The sequence below is a fragment of the Scomber scombrus genome, chromosome 9 (genome assembly GCF_963691925.1).
Source record: "Scomber scombrus chromosome 9, fScoSco1.1, whole genome shotgun sequence".
NCBI classification, from domain to species: domain Eukaryota; kingdom Metazoa; phylum Chordata; class Actinopteri; order Scombriformes; family Scombridae; genus Scomber; species Scomber scombrus.
Window position 1 is genome coordinate 13,707,175 of NC_084978.1, and position 17,032 is coordinate 13,724,206.

Here is a 17,032-nt window from a genome sequence, read left to right on the forward strand (position 1 = left end):
TTGTATTCAATCACTATGGCAACAAAAGACAATACAAATGTTGCAGTGTTATGCCAGAACATTAGCTGCACTCAGATGCACTATGGGCATCTTATCTCAACATCTATACTTATTAGTAGTACATATGCATAATTACATAATAACAAGTGCACAACAAATAATTTCCAAACATTTCTTGAGAATACTGGTATGTCTCAGACCACAGATATGGGAGACCAAAGAAATCAGGTGATCAATATAAACAAAGACTACACAGATCATCCAGAGAAGAGAAAGAGCATGCCATAATTCTGGCAAATAATTTTTATTAGTGCTGCAAAAAATCGATTAATCTGCAGATAATTTTTTCAATTAATAATTTTACTTATAAATTGTGAAAAAAATACTTATAAATGTCCATATCATTTTCTTGATGTCCTAGGTAATGTCATCAAATGTTTTGTCCAAGCCCTGAAGATAATCAGTTTGTCAGTGATATAAAACAAAGAAAAGCTGCAAATCTACACATTTGCAGAAACTAGACCCAGAGAATGTTTAGCAATGTTTGCTTTAAAAATACTTTATCTAATCGATTGTCAAAAATAGTTATAGATTAATTTTCTGGAGTTCCATGAATCAATTACTAGTTACAGCTCCAGTTTTTATTCATTTTAACAAATGTTTTTAAAGAATTCCTCTATAGTACAGTGCAGAGACTGAGCAATGTATACAGGTTATAGACTACTCTGCAACCATTGTTCAGATTGAACCATCTTTTCTTTTCTGTGTACCCAGCTAGCAGGGATATGAGTTATGAGATATGGTGTTTTCACTGCCTAACAAGATTTGGATCTATGTGAATACATCTTGTATCCTCTTTTCTTGTATGTAGCATGGTTTTAGATTTGCAGATTTGATTTCTTTCTCTCCTGAAACATCTTGCTACATGAGCAGTTCTTGTCATTATAATTGCACCTTTCTCACTCTGCCTCGTTTTCTCTCCCTCCCACCACAATGCTCACATACACATCTGCAGTCCACTTGATTTCAGGAGGATTACCAGCCGGTGTACTGATGGAGATTTTCAAGAGGGGAAACTCAATTACTTCCTGCCTCCTAGAAACACCTGAGCACACTGAAGAGGGTGACAGGGCTGCTACCCACTCACATACCTTTCCTGGTGCAGAGAGAGTAAGGAGACCCGAGGTACAGCTTTCACGTTTTCTTGCAGGCTGTCTCCGTGTCTCAGTTCCACCCACTAACAGCTTAGGAGTCATGAGCAATTCAGTGTGACAATAAACCCGAAGGTTTCCAGCAATCGCTAGGCACATTTTAAACATTTATCCTATCTCTTACTCATTCTGGGAGAAGCAATTAGAGCAGCCTGAGTATGACAGCACAAGATAGTATTGAAGCTAAAAAGTGAGCTGTTGTGACATTACACAACACCGGTCTGATTATTATACAAATGCAGTGACTCTTTGGTTGAGGGAAAACTGGATGACTTGAAGAAAAACATATGACCGAATGAAGTGAATAATGTAGGACTGTATCTGGCAGCAAAAACACAAGATCTGAATTGAATACATTTGGGAGTATGGTGCTGTTGGATTGCACTAATTTTAGACTACTGATAAAGCTCAGAAAGAACATTTTATGTTTATTAGGAAAAAAACATGACAGCTCCTTTTATGGTTAAATTAGAAACATGTGTCCACTGTTTAGGGGAGGACATGATAGATACTTGCACATTTAACAAAAGGAGTCAAACTTGTAAATGCAAACATAAAGTAGTAAAAAGGTTGGTGGCAAATTAAAGTAGCATACATCTCACATGTATGTGAACTACACATCAGATAATATTTTCCCAATATATTTGCCTGATTTTGGGATCTACTGTGTCCTCAATGATGTTGACACTAAATTTGGAATTTGAATCTGTTTACAGAGACAAGGGTGGAAATTGATAGTGAATTGCAATTTAAACATCGAAACAGCACTGCCTCTTTTTTCAAAGACAAGAACTTGCAGTGCCCTCACAGTTTGGTTGATATTGTTTGAAATGGGATGTATGAGACCTGGATTTGTTATTTCTGATATTGTTTGCCTTCTTAATGAAAATGTCAGGGAAATATCAAAGTCCTTTATTACCACAGCCAGTCGCCTCAGCAAGCTACAGTAGCAAGGATCAAATCCTTGGTTTTGTGTGTGTGTGTGTGCGTTTGAGTGGTCCTCTCCTACCATCACAAGACACCAGTAGCTCCAAGAGGACTGTGCTCTCCGTCACCATGGAGACAAGCGCACCCAGCGCCTAACAACGCTATTTTTGGAGCAGTGCAAAGAGCTTCACTCTTTCTCCTTTTCCTATTCAGCAGCGCTCTTTAATATTCTCTTCAAAAACTATTTTGGTGCCAATGTGGGACAGTTGTTATGTAAGTCAACAGTAAAGTGAGTCCATGCAGACATAATGGGTGCGGTGGTTGGTGTTTGAAGTGTAGTATAATATTGTTTGTACGTGTGTGTGCTTGTATAACATGTTGTCATTTCAGATATTTCTATTTATTCTTAAAGACAAAAATCATGCTGTGAATTAGATTTCTTAAAACCAGGTCACCTTTGTAGCAGAAATGTACAATTATTTTTTTTTTAAATTGGTGCCCTATGACTAGAGAAAACTGAGAAATACAACAACCATAATGCATTGCAAGCTTCTCGGGAGCTTGTGTTTAGCTACTCATAATGTGTTTACAATTAGTCGGTTAGACAAAGTGAATAGCGTTATATAGCTTTACTGAGACTTACTCACAAAACGTTTGTCTGTATATTGTAGCAGTGTTTCTATCCCTAACTGCTTTTACATATTTTTGGATGACAATGAGTCGGACTGGATTGCCCCAAAGCTGGATGCAACTGCAAGTTACAGCTAACACAGTCACTGATGTGCTGTTCTCTGTATTCAGAGTTTGCAAAGTCCTATGTAATATTTGTCAGAAAACAAAGTTCAAGTTTACCCAAGCATCACAAAGTTTGTTGCAGCGTGGACGGCTGTAACGGCTGATACTGTTATAGTTCCTCTGTCTTGTGTGATTCACAGCTTGATATTCGGCCTTGTATCATGAAACAAGGTTTCTTCCAAATATACTAATATTTTAAAGTATTCAGTAGTATTATATTTTAGTGGTGTAAAATGGTAGTCAGGAGTGCTTTGTGAGACCTACATTTTACTGGCATTGAGGGCACCACTACTGAACGTGAGTAAACGTAGTTTGTAGTCTAATGCAGATCTCCAAAAGTTTGCTGGATGGTGCAAAATGTGTCATCCGACCTTTTGACAGCAAATGAGCGGGGAGCTCTGAGTGCAGGCAACACAGAGTGAAGTCAAACATTGTTCATTTGTATATGATACCCACATTTTAATGATACGATGCTGGTTGAAAATCTGCAAAGTTTCCCTTTAACGGTTCTACTGTTTCATCTGGGAAACAAATTCTACTCAAATTACAAGGTGTTGTACTGCTTAGACAACATCCCACTTGCACAGATCTAGTATTTATGTAAGATACACACGCCATATCCGCCAAAGGACTAATTGAATACAGAGCCACTAATTCAAAGGCTCCTGAAGTGTTTACATCCGCTTAGTGTTGGGATAACACGGTAAGTGGTACATCAAAGCTGTTTCAGTGTGCAGAGGCAGATCTTTCTTTCAACAATATTATATTGGTATGGAGGCAAAGTGGATACCACATAAGTCACTAACCACTGTACTGTTCTAATCTTCAAACGCATGTCGTGTTGACTGCAGTGTCTAATTATAAGGTGGTCCATTTCTAGTGCATTGTTACTTGACGAGTGGCTGTGCTATTACTCCTACATTGATCTCCTCTTTAATCGGTCTATTAGAAAACAAAGAGCTGGTGGGTGTATGGTGGCAATGATAGGGATGCATCAATACATGGTATAAGACAAAACTGGCTCTCATCAAAAAGGCAGTGTGTAGGGGAGTAAAAAGTCAATCAGCATCTGTGTTTAGGTTGCTTAGGAATGACTTGGAGTCACTGCAGCACTTTGTGAATTGAAGTTTTTGGGGTTTTATGCACTGACTCAACACTGAATAAATATAGAAATAAGCAGTGTGGATGCTGTTTGACTGCACTCAAAAATAGAACGCAGCATTTATAATCAAATCTAAGAAAAGCAAAACTACAATTTCTCTTTGAAACTCCAACATAAGGCATGAATGTGATGTTCAAGTTCACATAAAGTCAATGATGAATGTAGTGGAGATAAACAATGAAAAGCTAATACATGCCATACATGAAATTGACAGTGGTAAGGTTAACGGTTCCTGCTGATCAGCAGTACAGCATGGCAGTGTATGTGTGATTAATAAATGAAGGAAACAAACAATAAGAGAGAAACGTACTGTAACCATTGTCCTCCTCCTTTGTTCCATCAATGGTTCCATCTGCCTGCAGCTGCAGGTGGAAACCTTGTCGACTGTACAGCTTCGTCACAATCCCCTTCAGCTGGGGCTCTGTGGACACAGAGGGGAAAGAGAAACAGGAAGACAGAAGAATGAAACCACAGACCGTTGGAGAACATGAATGTAACTACGTAATGCAAATCAACTTTCAAAAGGGACATTTTGAAGCTTTAGTTTGAGTTTGCTGCCCTTTTTGAAAGTTAATGAAGCAAAATACAATGCAATTCAGTACAGCGAACTGTCACATGCTGAGACACCTGTAAATCAAGCCAACATGGCCCAAAACATAAATTTGTAATTTAACCACTGAGATCTGGGGAAAAAAATGCTATTTGTACTTTGAGAGAGAATTATGAACTTTCTTCCCTTTGAACTTCCCCCCTCAGCTATGAAGACTGAAATGAGAGGTTTGATTAAGTCTCTAGACTCGCTGATCTCATACACAAGTTCACATTGATCCTGTAGCCAATTTACAAGCTCAATATAATTTTTTATTGTCCGTGATGTTTTATTGTCCATAAACAAATGTAACAAGACATCTGATGGATTAAAACAACTTTAATAACATTTAAGTCTCATTGAATTGTAACATCAGACAAAGAAATTGATGGTAATAGTATTTAGATGGCTAAAATTCTAAGAAATGCAGCTTGATCAATGTTGATGTGTCCACATCTATAAGCACCGGCAAACTGCTGCTGTCCTCTCTCTAAAGTGCAACAGTGGTAACTAAACAGGCAGCCCCTATGGCTTGACAACTGAGAAAAATAAGGCTGTCAAGAGCAAATGGTATCGAACTTAAAAATGACTTTAAGGCACTGTGGTGGCTCCATGATCTAAGATGGCTGAGGAAAATTCTTGCAGGTCATCCTCTTTTTTTCTCTTTGCTTCCTGTCACTCTCCACAGTGATATAACCAGAAAAATAATCATTTTTAAACAAGGCTTTGTTTTCCTGAAAATCAAATATGTGGAATATGTGCAGTTAAGAAAAAGTACATGTAATGAAGAAAAATTAGACACTGAGACATTTAGTGCATCCTAGATGATACTTTCTTATAAATCCCAAAGTCTTAAGCTTCACATTAAGGTCCAAATAATGGCACTAGTGAAATGTTTTAAATAATGAAGAAATATTTGATATTTTTCAAATATCTCAAGAGAACATAACCAAATGTATCGTAATGGGAATAATAATAGTTTTACTAATCAAATGGGTAAAAGCTGTACGCTAATATAGCAGCATAAAAAACAGCCCCCATAAGTTCAAAAGACAATAGTTTTAAGTAGCAGAGCATTTAGTTTTGAAATGGGTGGGCAGTCTGTCTTACATCAGTGTAATGTCTGATAAGAGCTAAGTGCTCTCCATTCCCTGGTTACTGTCCCTAGTGGAGTGTCCTTTACTGTGGTTTACCACACCTTTCATCTATCCTTTCATCTCACTTACCTTTCAGTACTGCCATTTCTAGCCTTACCAAGGTTACTTCTGCTGTATAAAAGGTTTATTCAGTTCATTTACTGGGAATATTGTGTTGATTTGTAGTCAAACTTTGTACATTTCATACTGAGCTGTGCAAACCAGTCAAAAAAAGTCACGCAGTTTGAGGATATGCATCAGATCTACGTGGGCACTTTCCACACGCACACTGAGAAATGTACATTATGTCAGCATGTACTATAACCACACACACGGACGAGACCATTTGCACACAATCAAACAAACAACATGTACAGACAGTTCAAACTGTGGCCAATTCTTTGTGTTTGGTGAGGCACCATGTGCAAGTTTAACACAGACAGCACCTTCTTCTTGGCACTCATTTCTTCCTCCACAGGATTGAAATGGAAGTTGAGAGCGAGAGGTAAGCAAAAACTGCATGTTGGTTAGTTGCACCTTAACCTGCAGGTGAATCACATGCAGTTTTATAAGACAGCTTTGAAATAAAAAACAGAGCTCGCTTTGTGAGGTAGTGCAGTCATCATGTCCATTGACATCAAGTAACTGACACAACGGACAAGTGGTGGACTTTGGGCCTAAGAAAGATGTGATCAGATCAGAAATGCAGCGGTGGTCACTTCTGCAATGGATTCATAAGGTTGTGAGTGCTTTGGCCCACAGAGACACACCTGTTATTGTCATTGCAATAATAGGAATACTTTAATAAGAGCCAGCTCAGCTCACTTAAAAGTTAGAATTTGACTTGGAGCTCAGAAACCACATACCACTTAATTCTTCTTATGCAGCAGTTCGTTTTTTTGAGTTAGCAACTAAGAACGTGGTTATGATTTACAGACATATTTCTTGAGTTTAGTATGAGGTCTGCTTAAAAGTTTACATAAAAGTGAAGATGTTCCCCTTCTTTTGAATTAATCACTAAATTGTATTTAAATTATAGCCAGCATGTGTGTAACATGTATTAAAAGTAATAATCCATTTCGGAGACTGACAATACAGACATTTTAAATGAGGTCTTCCAGGAATTAACACTGATTATCCAATTTAATTTAATTTAAGTTGGACAGTGAACAATGACCAATGGCAATTTTAGGGGGTGGCCACGCTTTAGTTTTTCCTATCGGCATTCTGTAAACACCCACCATACTCTACCTCTAATTGACTAGTGCTAGTTGCCTTCATTGGAAAGGTTAGTTAGGTTTAGGCATTTTTAACTACTATGGTGATGGTAGGACTTAGGCCATGAAAGTTGATCTAGTCAGCAAACTTTTCAGCATGAGTCAGAAAAAAGCAGGTCTTGAAATCAAAAGTACATGCTGGACTCCAGTCACAGTGATCGAGGCCCAGCTAATGCCACAGTGATATGAATAACATGCTAACAACTGTTTTAAATATGTTTTTCACAGGTAAGAAAATTATTAGGGGGACGATTATCGGTTACAAGACTAGTTAGACTGCCGAGGTGATTCAGCAGACACAGTTAAAGGTGCAATGTGACGTTTTCCATTAGTTAAACTGAGATGAGAAAATATTTGTATGATTGTGGATGTCCAGTATTGTTTCTGTATTGCGTAGAAAATGTTCAGGGAAAGTTTACACCTGTAGATGTTTGTAGAATCATGTACAGGATGTTTAAACTGTGAAGTGCATTTAGACATTAATAGCAGGACTGTAAGCTAAATGTATTACAATAAAGTTCAGAGGTAGTAGAGCTGATGTAAGTTGACTTTACGACACAATGATATGAAACTTCATGGCCTTGTACTGCACGACAGGTCGGACAGGTCAATGCTGTCCTGCCGACGAGATCTTGATTATTGCAACTGTTCTGATAATCATTGAATTTCTCATTTGTTTGTTCCACAAGCACATGGGCGTCCGAGCTGTGTTCCCCTCACTCTTCTCTTCCTCTCTCTCCCTATTTTCTACTCCTGTCCTCGCTTGTCTTCCAGGCTGGATCAGCAGCCATCCTGGAACCGCTCTGCTTCCCTGGCTGTCGGTGCCATTTCCTGTGGTCTTGGATCTGGTTCCCCATCCTGCAGGAGATCAGGTCCTATTCTGTTCTTGTGGCACCTGGAAGCTGCTTGGCATCCTATTCATCACATTCCTCATACATATGTATATATGTATATCTCTCTATATATATAGAGAGAGATATATACATACATATATAATAAATCTATTATAATCTTGTTATTCTGTTCGATGCCGTTTTTCTGTCATTTGTGTTCTATTTTGTACACACATCCATAGCACGTTTGTCCATCCTGGGAGAGGGATCTCTCCTCTGTTGCTCTTCCCGAGGTTTCTTTCTTTTTTCCATTTAAAGGTTTTTTTTTAGGTATTTTTTCTTTATATGAATCAAAGGTCTAAGAACAGGGGATGGTGTATGGCTGTACAGACTGCATAGCACCCTGAGGTAATTGTAAGATTTGTGAAATTGGGCTACACAAATAAAATTGACTTGACTTGAATAACATTACTGACAACTATAAATATGTTTTGCGCACCTAAACACTGCACTGTGAATAAATGTGTTGCACTGGTTTGGACCCAGAGCTTCTTTCTGAACCTGTAACATGTAACATATTTACTCCACTACAGAGAAACAGGCTCTTCACCAACTCAAGTTTTACACATTGATGGAAAGGTGTGATATGTGGAAGTGGAAGAGGTAATGTACATGGAACAGAAAACTGAATAGACTGGTAGCTGTGTGTTAATGCTATTCTAGGTTGTAATATTAACTTTAGTTGTCGCGGGTGGTTAGCTTGACACTATGAGTTTAATGCTGTGTAATAAAATGTAAAGAAATAACAACCTGGCCTTGATTGCAAACATTGCAATCAATGCTAACTTGAGTTTTGATATTCAGTTATGATTTATCAGTGCATAGGTTGGAGCAGTGTGATTGCACTGGCATCTTTATTTACACATTTTGATCACCTGCCATTCATTAATATTTGCTATGCAGTGGTCACCCCACACTGTCCCATCTTGGCCACCCCAGTCAAAATGTCCTGGATATACCACTGATAATGCCTTGTAGAGACAGCAAAGCCTTTAGTAATTTCCAAAAATCTACTTAATAAGCACATTTGTATATCTAGTCCAGTGTGGTTCGATTAAGTAGACTGTGAAGGATGAAGCATCAGCTTAATATATCCCTCAGCACAGGCTGAGATGCTAAAGGTGATTTCTCTGTGGACCCTCATCCTCCCACCAAGTTTGGCAGAGTCATTAATCTTTTGAATCTTACACAAACATAGAGTAGTATTTGTATATTCTACCTTTTTAAGCGAGTTTTTATATACAGTGGCAACCTGCAATAGATGTGGAGTTAGCGAGGATAATGGCCTGATTAAATTACACAACAGACCTGGTCGCCTCCTTCTTCTCTTCTTGGAGCCAAAAAGTTTGACCCGGGAGAAAACGTTCAGTCGACTGGGTTTTTCACAGGCTCCTTTGGTTTTATTTGGGCTGCTAACGCAGCGGCAGGCATTAGACTTCTCCCGCTCCCTCGCCTGCCTTTTCTGCCTTATGAGGGAGCTGGCAATTGCTGCAGCCATGGCCAGTTTGGCAGCGCTCTGGAGAAAACTTCCGGAGTAGCGTGAAAATAATCACCCCCTTTGAATCCAGAAAACGGAGCTCTGAGGGAAAACGTCCAGGCGCAGTGGAAACAGTCTAAGGCAACTATCACGGTTCGTTAAATAACAAAGAATCTGCAAAAAGTAGACAAGAAAACTGTCCCAGCAGTGCGGTAAAGCCAGTAAGATGATGCCCAAATTAATATTAATTTCGTGAATTTGGGCGTTATTCAGGAACTGTCCGTGGTATCTCCGAGAAAAAAGTGAAATTCAACAAAAAACAAAAAGCACACGTTCCACCGTGAAGCTGCACAAAGAGTTTCACCGTTGCATGTTCCTCCAACTGTATCATTTTCTCGGAATCACAACAAGTACGCACAAAGCCATTCTCTGCAAGCGGTTTTGCATCATCCCTCTAAACTACACGGCCGCGCACATGTTAGTCGAGTAGACATGTAGTCGTGAATGAAGCTTAATGCGCAGCCATAGGATGGAAACACCTGTTTGCAGACGCTGGGGAAATGTTTGCAGTTTGCCTGATGCCTTACTGAAGCTGCTGCTGTTAGAGAGAGACTTTCACTGCGTTTTTAGAAAGGCAGCGCAGAGGATGAGAGCAAGTCACTAAGGAGATCCCGTTTGTTTTTTTCTCTTTTGTTGAATCGAGGCAACGCAAGGTAGTAGCAGCAGGCGCCTCATGCTGGATGCAGTATCCGAGCACAACGCAAAGCATCGACTCAGCTGTACTGCTGAGAGCATCCCACCTACAACCTGGAGAATGAGCAGTGGGGAGGAGAGAGAGGACAGGGAGTGTAACTACAGAGACACTAAACCCAGCCAGTGTGCTGGGCAGTGCATGTGAGTTAGGAAAATGAATATATCTCCATGTAGGCCGTCATCTGTGATATTTCACATTACAGATCACGAGAAGGGGTAAAGGAGGTGAGGTGTGGATGTGACAATAGGAAGAAAGAAAAACTATAGAGATAGGGAACATCAAAATACCACAGGTTTTGAGGTTTAGTGACCAACCGTGGATTACATTAATTTTAAGCCTTAAAAATATGAATTACTGAATATTAACTACTATAATTATATTGCACATTTTACACTGCATATCACTGAGAGACAGCAGGTAGCCACCATTAGGCGTCATTGGTGTTTATGTAAGACGAATATTGAGGAATAAGTAGTGGGAAGAATTAGGAGGCAAACAGCGTTAAGTCGATGATAAACTCACATATTATTATAATAGTAAAAAAAATATGTGCCTTTCCACCTTTAAGACATCTATCCTCACGTAACTTTTACTAGAAGCTATTGCGATTTTACATCATGAAAGTGCCAACCTAAAAAGTTGTAATGTACCGTATTTTTATTTATTATTTTATTTTACCAAATCTAAACCTCAGACCAAAGGTTATACTCTGACACTGATGTGTCTCATTGCCAGCCCGATACTATCTCACTCCCAGGTTTTTCCTCAGTTCTGGACTGAGCACAGTTACAGCCTAACCAATGGTGCCATCTACTGTCCTCAAACCAAAACTGTCGTAGACATTTGATTTATTTACTCTGATTATTAATAAGACCGTCAGTAACAGACCTCAGGATTTAAACTTTGTTTAAAGATGAGGCGTCACACAGTAAAGTGGAAATCTTGCAAAATTAAAGTACTGTAAATATTGTCATAACTCTGTAAACTAAACATTACACCTCAAATGTAAACCTCCTACACGTGCTGTTAATAAATTCGGCTGAAAAGCTCAAAACTAAACAGCTTCAACACTCCAGAGAAAAACGGCGAAGATAAACTGTTTATCACTTAAGACATCTGTACTTCAGCACCATGGACAGCTCCAAGGCGGTTAACTAGTGTAGAATAACAAGAAAATCAATCATTTAATCAATAGAATAAAATACTACGACAAGCACTGCCACAAGCACAACTTCATAAACCAGTCTGCCCAAGATAACTTTGGAGGATTTGTCTACATAACATTTTAACGGACATCATTTTAAGTAAAAAAAAAAACAAAACAAAAAAACAAATCTCAAAACGTGTGCAGCACAAATCCAAGAGCAGCAGCCTACCTGATACAGATTTTCTCAAGGGAAAAGTCATGATTCTCTATAGCGAATCCAAAGCAGTGGCTCGGATACTTGCAGTCCTCGGGTGGTGAAGTGAAGGCGAGTCGTCTACATTCAGCAAAGTTCAAGCCAGACAATTGTCAGAGGCGTATGGTGGAGGAGAAAGCATCAAGGCGTGGCCATCAACAGGAAGATCTAAACTGCTCATTAAACATTCATTTAGAGGTCTTGTTGATCCGGCAAACACGGGCGTATGTTCAGTGTGTGGAGGGGTCAGATTGAAGAAAAAAGTGATTGAAAATGGAGCCTGAGATTGGACTTCCTTCTTGGTGCAAGGAAGACTTTGCTCTCATATTACAAAAAATGATGTAAAATGATCCGATAATGCGTTGACTAAACCGGTTATACAGGCCTTTCCACTTTCGACTGAAAAATATCGACGCACACTCATCCCCGAGACGACAGTGGGCCTTCGTATGCATTAGACAAAGTGTTTTTAACAAGGACAATTCTCTGTTTTGCAAAACGGTAGAGGCCGTTTTTTTTAAACAAATCTTCCAGCTAATACTGATATTTACCAAATATGACACTGGATAATTTATCAGCATAGATATCACATCATAAATTGCTGTCAATGATGTGTGGTCTCTTGGTATGCTTATACTTCATATTAGTCCAATTATATTGGGCATAAGTAAAGTTCGAGTGAGACTGTATAGACGTGATTACATACTGGCTTCAAAGTGAGAGCTGGTTTATTGACACACAGTATGAAATGATAGACTTAACAATTACATATACTGTAGTGAGCCTCACTGTAAGGACTCCTGAGGGTTAGGGTACCCTCGCTGACTGTACACTGTTGTGAACACTAGATGGAGCAAATGGACTGGCTATCAGGAGCAGTACGTCCATCCTAAAGGGAAAATCCTCATATTTAACATGCACCATGCAGTATTTTAGATATGCATCACTCTTAACAGAGCATCAGAACTTAAATTAATGATTGAATCACAATTTTGGAGTTAAGTCTACTGACATTAAATTAGTGACTGATACTGAGCTTGGTGGACATCAGTTTAACATGTTAATGAGTTTCATATAATGTTGAGCATACACTTGTGAATCAGAAAATGCCCTAATTTAACAGTTAAAGTCACAATTATTCACTATCTATATAGTACTCATATGATTTGTCTCCAAATGCCAGCACAACTGCAGTGCATTTCACACATGAATAACAATTAATTATTATAAATTAAATGTGGAATTTAAAGTAGTGTGGAATTGCAGCAGCTGTATAAACAACTATACAATATCTACAAATGAGTAAAAAAACAAGAAAACAATACCATACTATACTGCAAAAATACTATGCTGACCAGTCAACCATGCATAAGCAAGTACTTTTCTGCCCTTATAAAAGGTTAATTTATTTTTGTGGTTGTGTATGGAAAGCCTAAATCCCTACAGAGGGATATAATTTGTTCAACGGTCAATACCAGTGCATCGATTTACAAGGGAAGTAGCATAAATTACATGAAGCGTACTATAGAGATAAAAGCATTTGTGTTCCCTTTTATTGTCATTGATGTGCTCCATAAATGGCTCCACATAATGGCAGAAAGAGGGAGTGATCTCTACCAAAACAGTTTAACCTTTAATGCACAGATTCTAAGAAAAAGGTTGAATGTTTTGCTTTATATCGTCATTATCTCAAGGACAACTGGATACTTAATATATAGAAGCAATCTTCACTTTGATGGAGAGTGAACACTACTAAACCATACATGCACAGAAAGGCCATAATAAAAGGTTATTATGACCTTGTGTCCTGTAGTTCACCAACACAAGGGCACAGTCGGAATGGTTTCTGAAAATCTTGAAGCTTGCCTAACCAAGTGAAAATAAACTGTCATCTGTTGTGATTGTCTGTTCACTCAAATATTTTATATATAATCCATAACAACAAACTGTAGTTTAGCCTATTTATTGAAATTAGAGTAAATAAATCCTTATTCCTGCTGAACTCTCTTCTTGTTCTACTGCATTCCATATGAAAAGTATACTTGCTTCCAGTGTACCACCTTGCAAATCATCACATAAATAACTGAGAAATTATTTCTGAACAAGTTTATTTGAATGTTGAACTCTTTCTGATACACACAAAAAAATACACTGAAGCCTCAATCTAAAACAATTTTCATGAGAGGTATCCGATTTATGAGTTGTACATTTTTTCTTATATGGGGCACATCAATCTGATTTAGTTAATACTGGCATCAAATACTGCCAACTAACTAGCTAAAGGGTGGCTGTTGCTCTAATAATGTGTGTCACTATGTTGAGATGTTGAAAAGAAGGGATTTTACTTTTGCTTTTACTTGATGTTAGGATAGATTCAACAACCCACACAGAGGCCCATTTAAGTTAAACTAAAATCGAGGTGTAAAGTATTGTTTATTAATACAATTACTATAGATAGAGTTCTCCTTTACACCAGGCCTTTACCATGCATAATCTGAGACTGGGACTTGCAGGACAAATACTGCATCATGTTCTGCATCGAATTTCAGACAATCCTCTCTTAAGGCAAGGAAAGCCTTTCAACAACAAGGCAATTCCAAGTGCAGTTCCCCATAAATGTGACCTTTCCTACAGCAGCACAGTAATAGCTGATCATACAACTATACAGTAAACACACAGTGGTCCAACCCATTACCGCCTCACTCTCAGAAATGTGCATAATGAACCTCTATTCACATCTCTGATCTACACCACAGCACACAGGGTCCCTACCTGGTACTAACCGATACCTCTACCTCTGTCCTGTGCAAACACTGACAGACTGATCTCTACACCAACAAAAGCAGGATCCCAGGTTTTGCTTCAGTCGTACCACCACTGATAAATCCAGGCCATCACTCAAGCAGACAGTGTCACCCTACAGGAGGATGGTGGGGGTTTATCGCTGACAGTTTGGAGGACACAGTGAGAGGTGATGAGAGTTGGGCAGAACTGTGCAACAGGGGCACTAATCAAACACCCAAGAGGATACTAAAGAAAGTGCAAATGTGTATACACCTGATAAAGTCTGTTCCGCTGTTTCTGTATCCTCTGCTGCTGGTCTAATGGAGAAGGAAAAACACAAAATAGTAAAAAATGGAACAGATGCAACTGGTAAGATAAACAATGGGAAAAAAACACATTTTAAATAGCCACAAGGCTGTGGGAGTAGATACTCTTACATGGAGGTATAATCTAAAATTATGAATAAAAATCATTGTATAAATTATACAGATTGCTCTATCATAATTTGTTCTGTAGCATGTAGCATTACATGCAGAAGCCTCATAAAAATTGTTCACTTTTGTCTTCTTTGGTATATTTGTTCAACCAAAGTGGACTATAGCTATATTTGGCTCATTTGAAGTCTACCACAGATCGACAGTGTGCTCATGTGCAAGTCAAAGTCTGTCTGAAGATTATTGCACACTACATGAACTATGCTGTCTGAAAACCAAACGCAGCAAAGAGGAAAAGCACTGATCTCTGATGCAAATGATGTTTCTGTCATCAAATACAGTCACAAGTAGTGACCTATGTAACAAACACATCTATTAGAGTCTGTAAATAAGGAAGACGAGCAAGAAAGGTACAAGGACGCACAAAAACATTCACTTACACACACACACACATACTGTACACACACAGAGAAACTGCTTGCATGTCTCTCTTTCTCTGTGTGTGTGTGTGTGCGCACGCACGCGTGCTTGTATGTGCGTACGAGCAGCAGGTTTGTAGGTTGCTTGTGAAGCAATGTGTCATGGGTACATTAATTACTGTGGTGCCCCAGAATGCCAGTCTACTGTGGCCCTCGGGGGGCACCTTCATTGTACTGTACTAACACACAGGCAGACACACATACAGTACACACACACACCTACAATTCACATACAGTACACACACACACACACACACACACACACACACACACACACACACACACACACACACACACACACACACACACACACAGCATATGTTCGTCCTTACACTGCATAGTTTTACAAGATGTATCTTTCAATCTGCAAACACATCTACTGTCATGGGGGGAAGACTGCATGATTTCTCACAGACCCAAAGGGTTGGAGCCCCTTGCCTCCTCTGGCCACTAGAGAGCAGAACTCCAGAGAAAAAAAAGAAGACAGGCTTGTTTGCTGCCAAGGTTGAGCATTATGTTGACCTTTGTATTATTAAATATAACCAAACAATTAAAGCCATCTCTTCTTATTAATAACCCGAGGCTATCATGATAACACCAAGGGTTTAATGAATTTCTAAATTCAGAGAGAAAAGTGGTTTCCAAGGGCAAACACTGAATAAATGGGGAGGTTAACCTTGCTCATAGTGTTTAATAGAGGGCAAAGTTGCATACTTAGATTGTGCTACTGATTATATCGAGATATTTAATGTCCAAGTAAATTAATACCTCCACATATCATTGTAATCTGCAAAAGCAGGATTTTTAGTTTAACCTCTGGATGAGGGGATAAAGTGAAATATTATCAGGGAAAAAAGGAATGATCTCTGATAAGCTCAAAGGGTCGCTGCTAATACCATTCAGCCTCTTGGCAGCACTATGCTGGCTGTCTGCTCTTTGTGTGTGCACTGGTACAGTAAATCCACTACAACAGCAGCTTGCAGCATGCTAGGCCACTGGTGCCATAGTGATACCACACGTTACCATGGAGACTGCACATACGTAAGATGGTGTGTGTGAAAGATAGCGAGAGAGAGAGAGAGAGAGAGAGAGAGAGAGAGAGAGAGAGAGAGAGAGAGAGAGAGAGAGAGAGAGAGAGAGAGAGAGAGAGAGAGAGAGAGAGAGATAGAGAGAGAGAGAAAGAGATAGAGAGAGAGAGAGGGGGGGATAATGTTCTCTGAGAATGGGGGTTGGGTATTGCAGAACAAGAAACCATCAGTCACTCAAGGTTCCTGTAGGGGAGGGGGCTAGAAGGCTAGAACACAGTCATGGCTGACATGGCAGGCTCATGGCAATGATTGTGTGATCTATCAAACCCTTTTGGAACCAAAGGGCCATGTTTAGGACACAAAAGCAGGGGGTTAGTAGACTGAAACCGGAGGACATTATTTCTCCCAGTGGCTAAACCAGGATGATCTCCACCTCAGGGACAAACATGCGTTCAGGCTGAGTGCAGAGAAAATCTCTCATTGTTCATCTGTGCTGCTTCATTATTTTGTGTTTCATCCTGTGTCTAAAGTGCCAGAAAGTTTTAAAAGATTGTTATTTATTGGCAGGGCAAGATTGTCTTTTTTTAGTCGCAGTGAAAATAACATCAAATAGATCTACTTTTAAGATGATGTCTTCGCTTTGTGCCAGTCTGCTCCTCATTAAAACACCACCAGTTCCATCTCCA

The 17,032-nt window shown here is 39.1% G+C and overlaps 1 protein-coding gene across 3 annotated transcripts in view; it reads right to left on the reverse strand.

Annotated features, from left to right (window-relative positions):
- The window catches only part of fgf13a (fibroblast growth factor 13a), a 55,625-nt gene that overhangs the window by 19,371 nt on the left and 19,222 nt on the right, over positions 1-17,032 (reverse strand). Inside the window, exons 1-2 of one of the 3 annotated variants that reach the window (XM_062425396.1) lie at positions 11,598-11,628; positions 4,406-4,516 (exon numbers count right to left, since the gene is read on the reverse strand). In XM_062425396.1, the coding sequence (XP_062281380.1) occupies positions 4,406-4,516; positions 11,598-11,628 (142 nt within the window). Of the gene's footprint in view, positions 1-4,405; positions 4,517-9,298; positions 9,489-11,597; positions 11,629-17,032 lie in introns of those variants that run through there. The other 2 variants (XM_062425395.1, XM_062425398.1) reach the window with 2 other exon arrangements.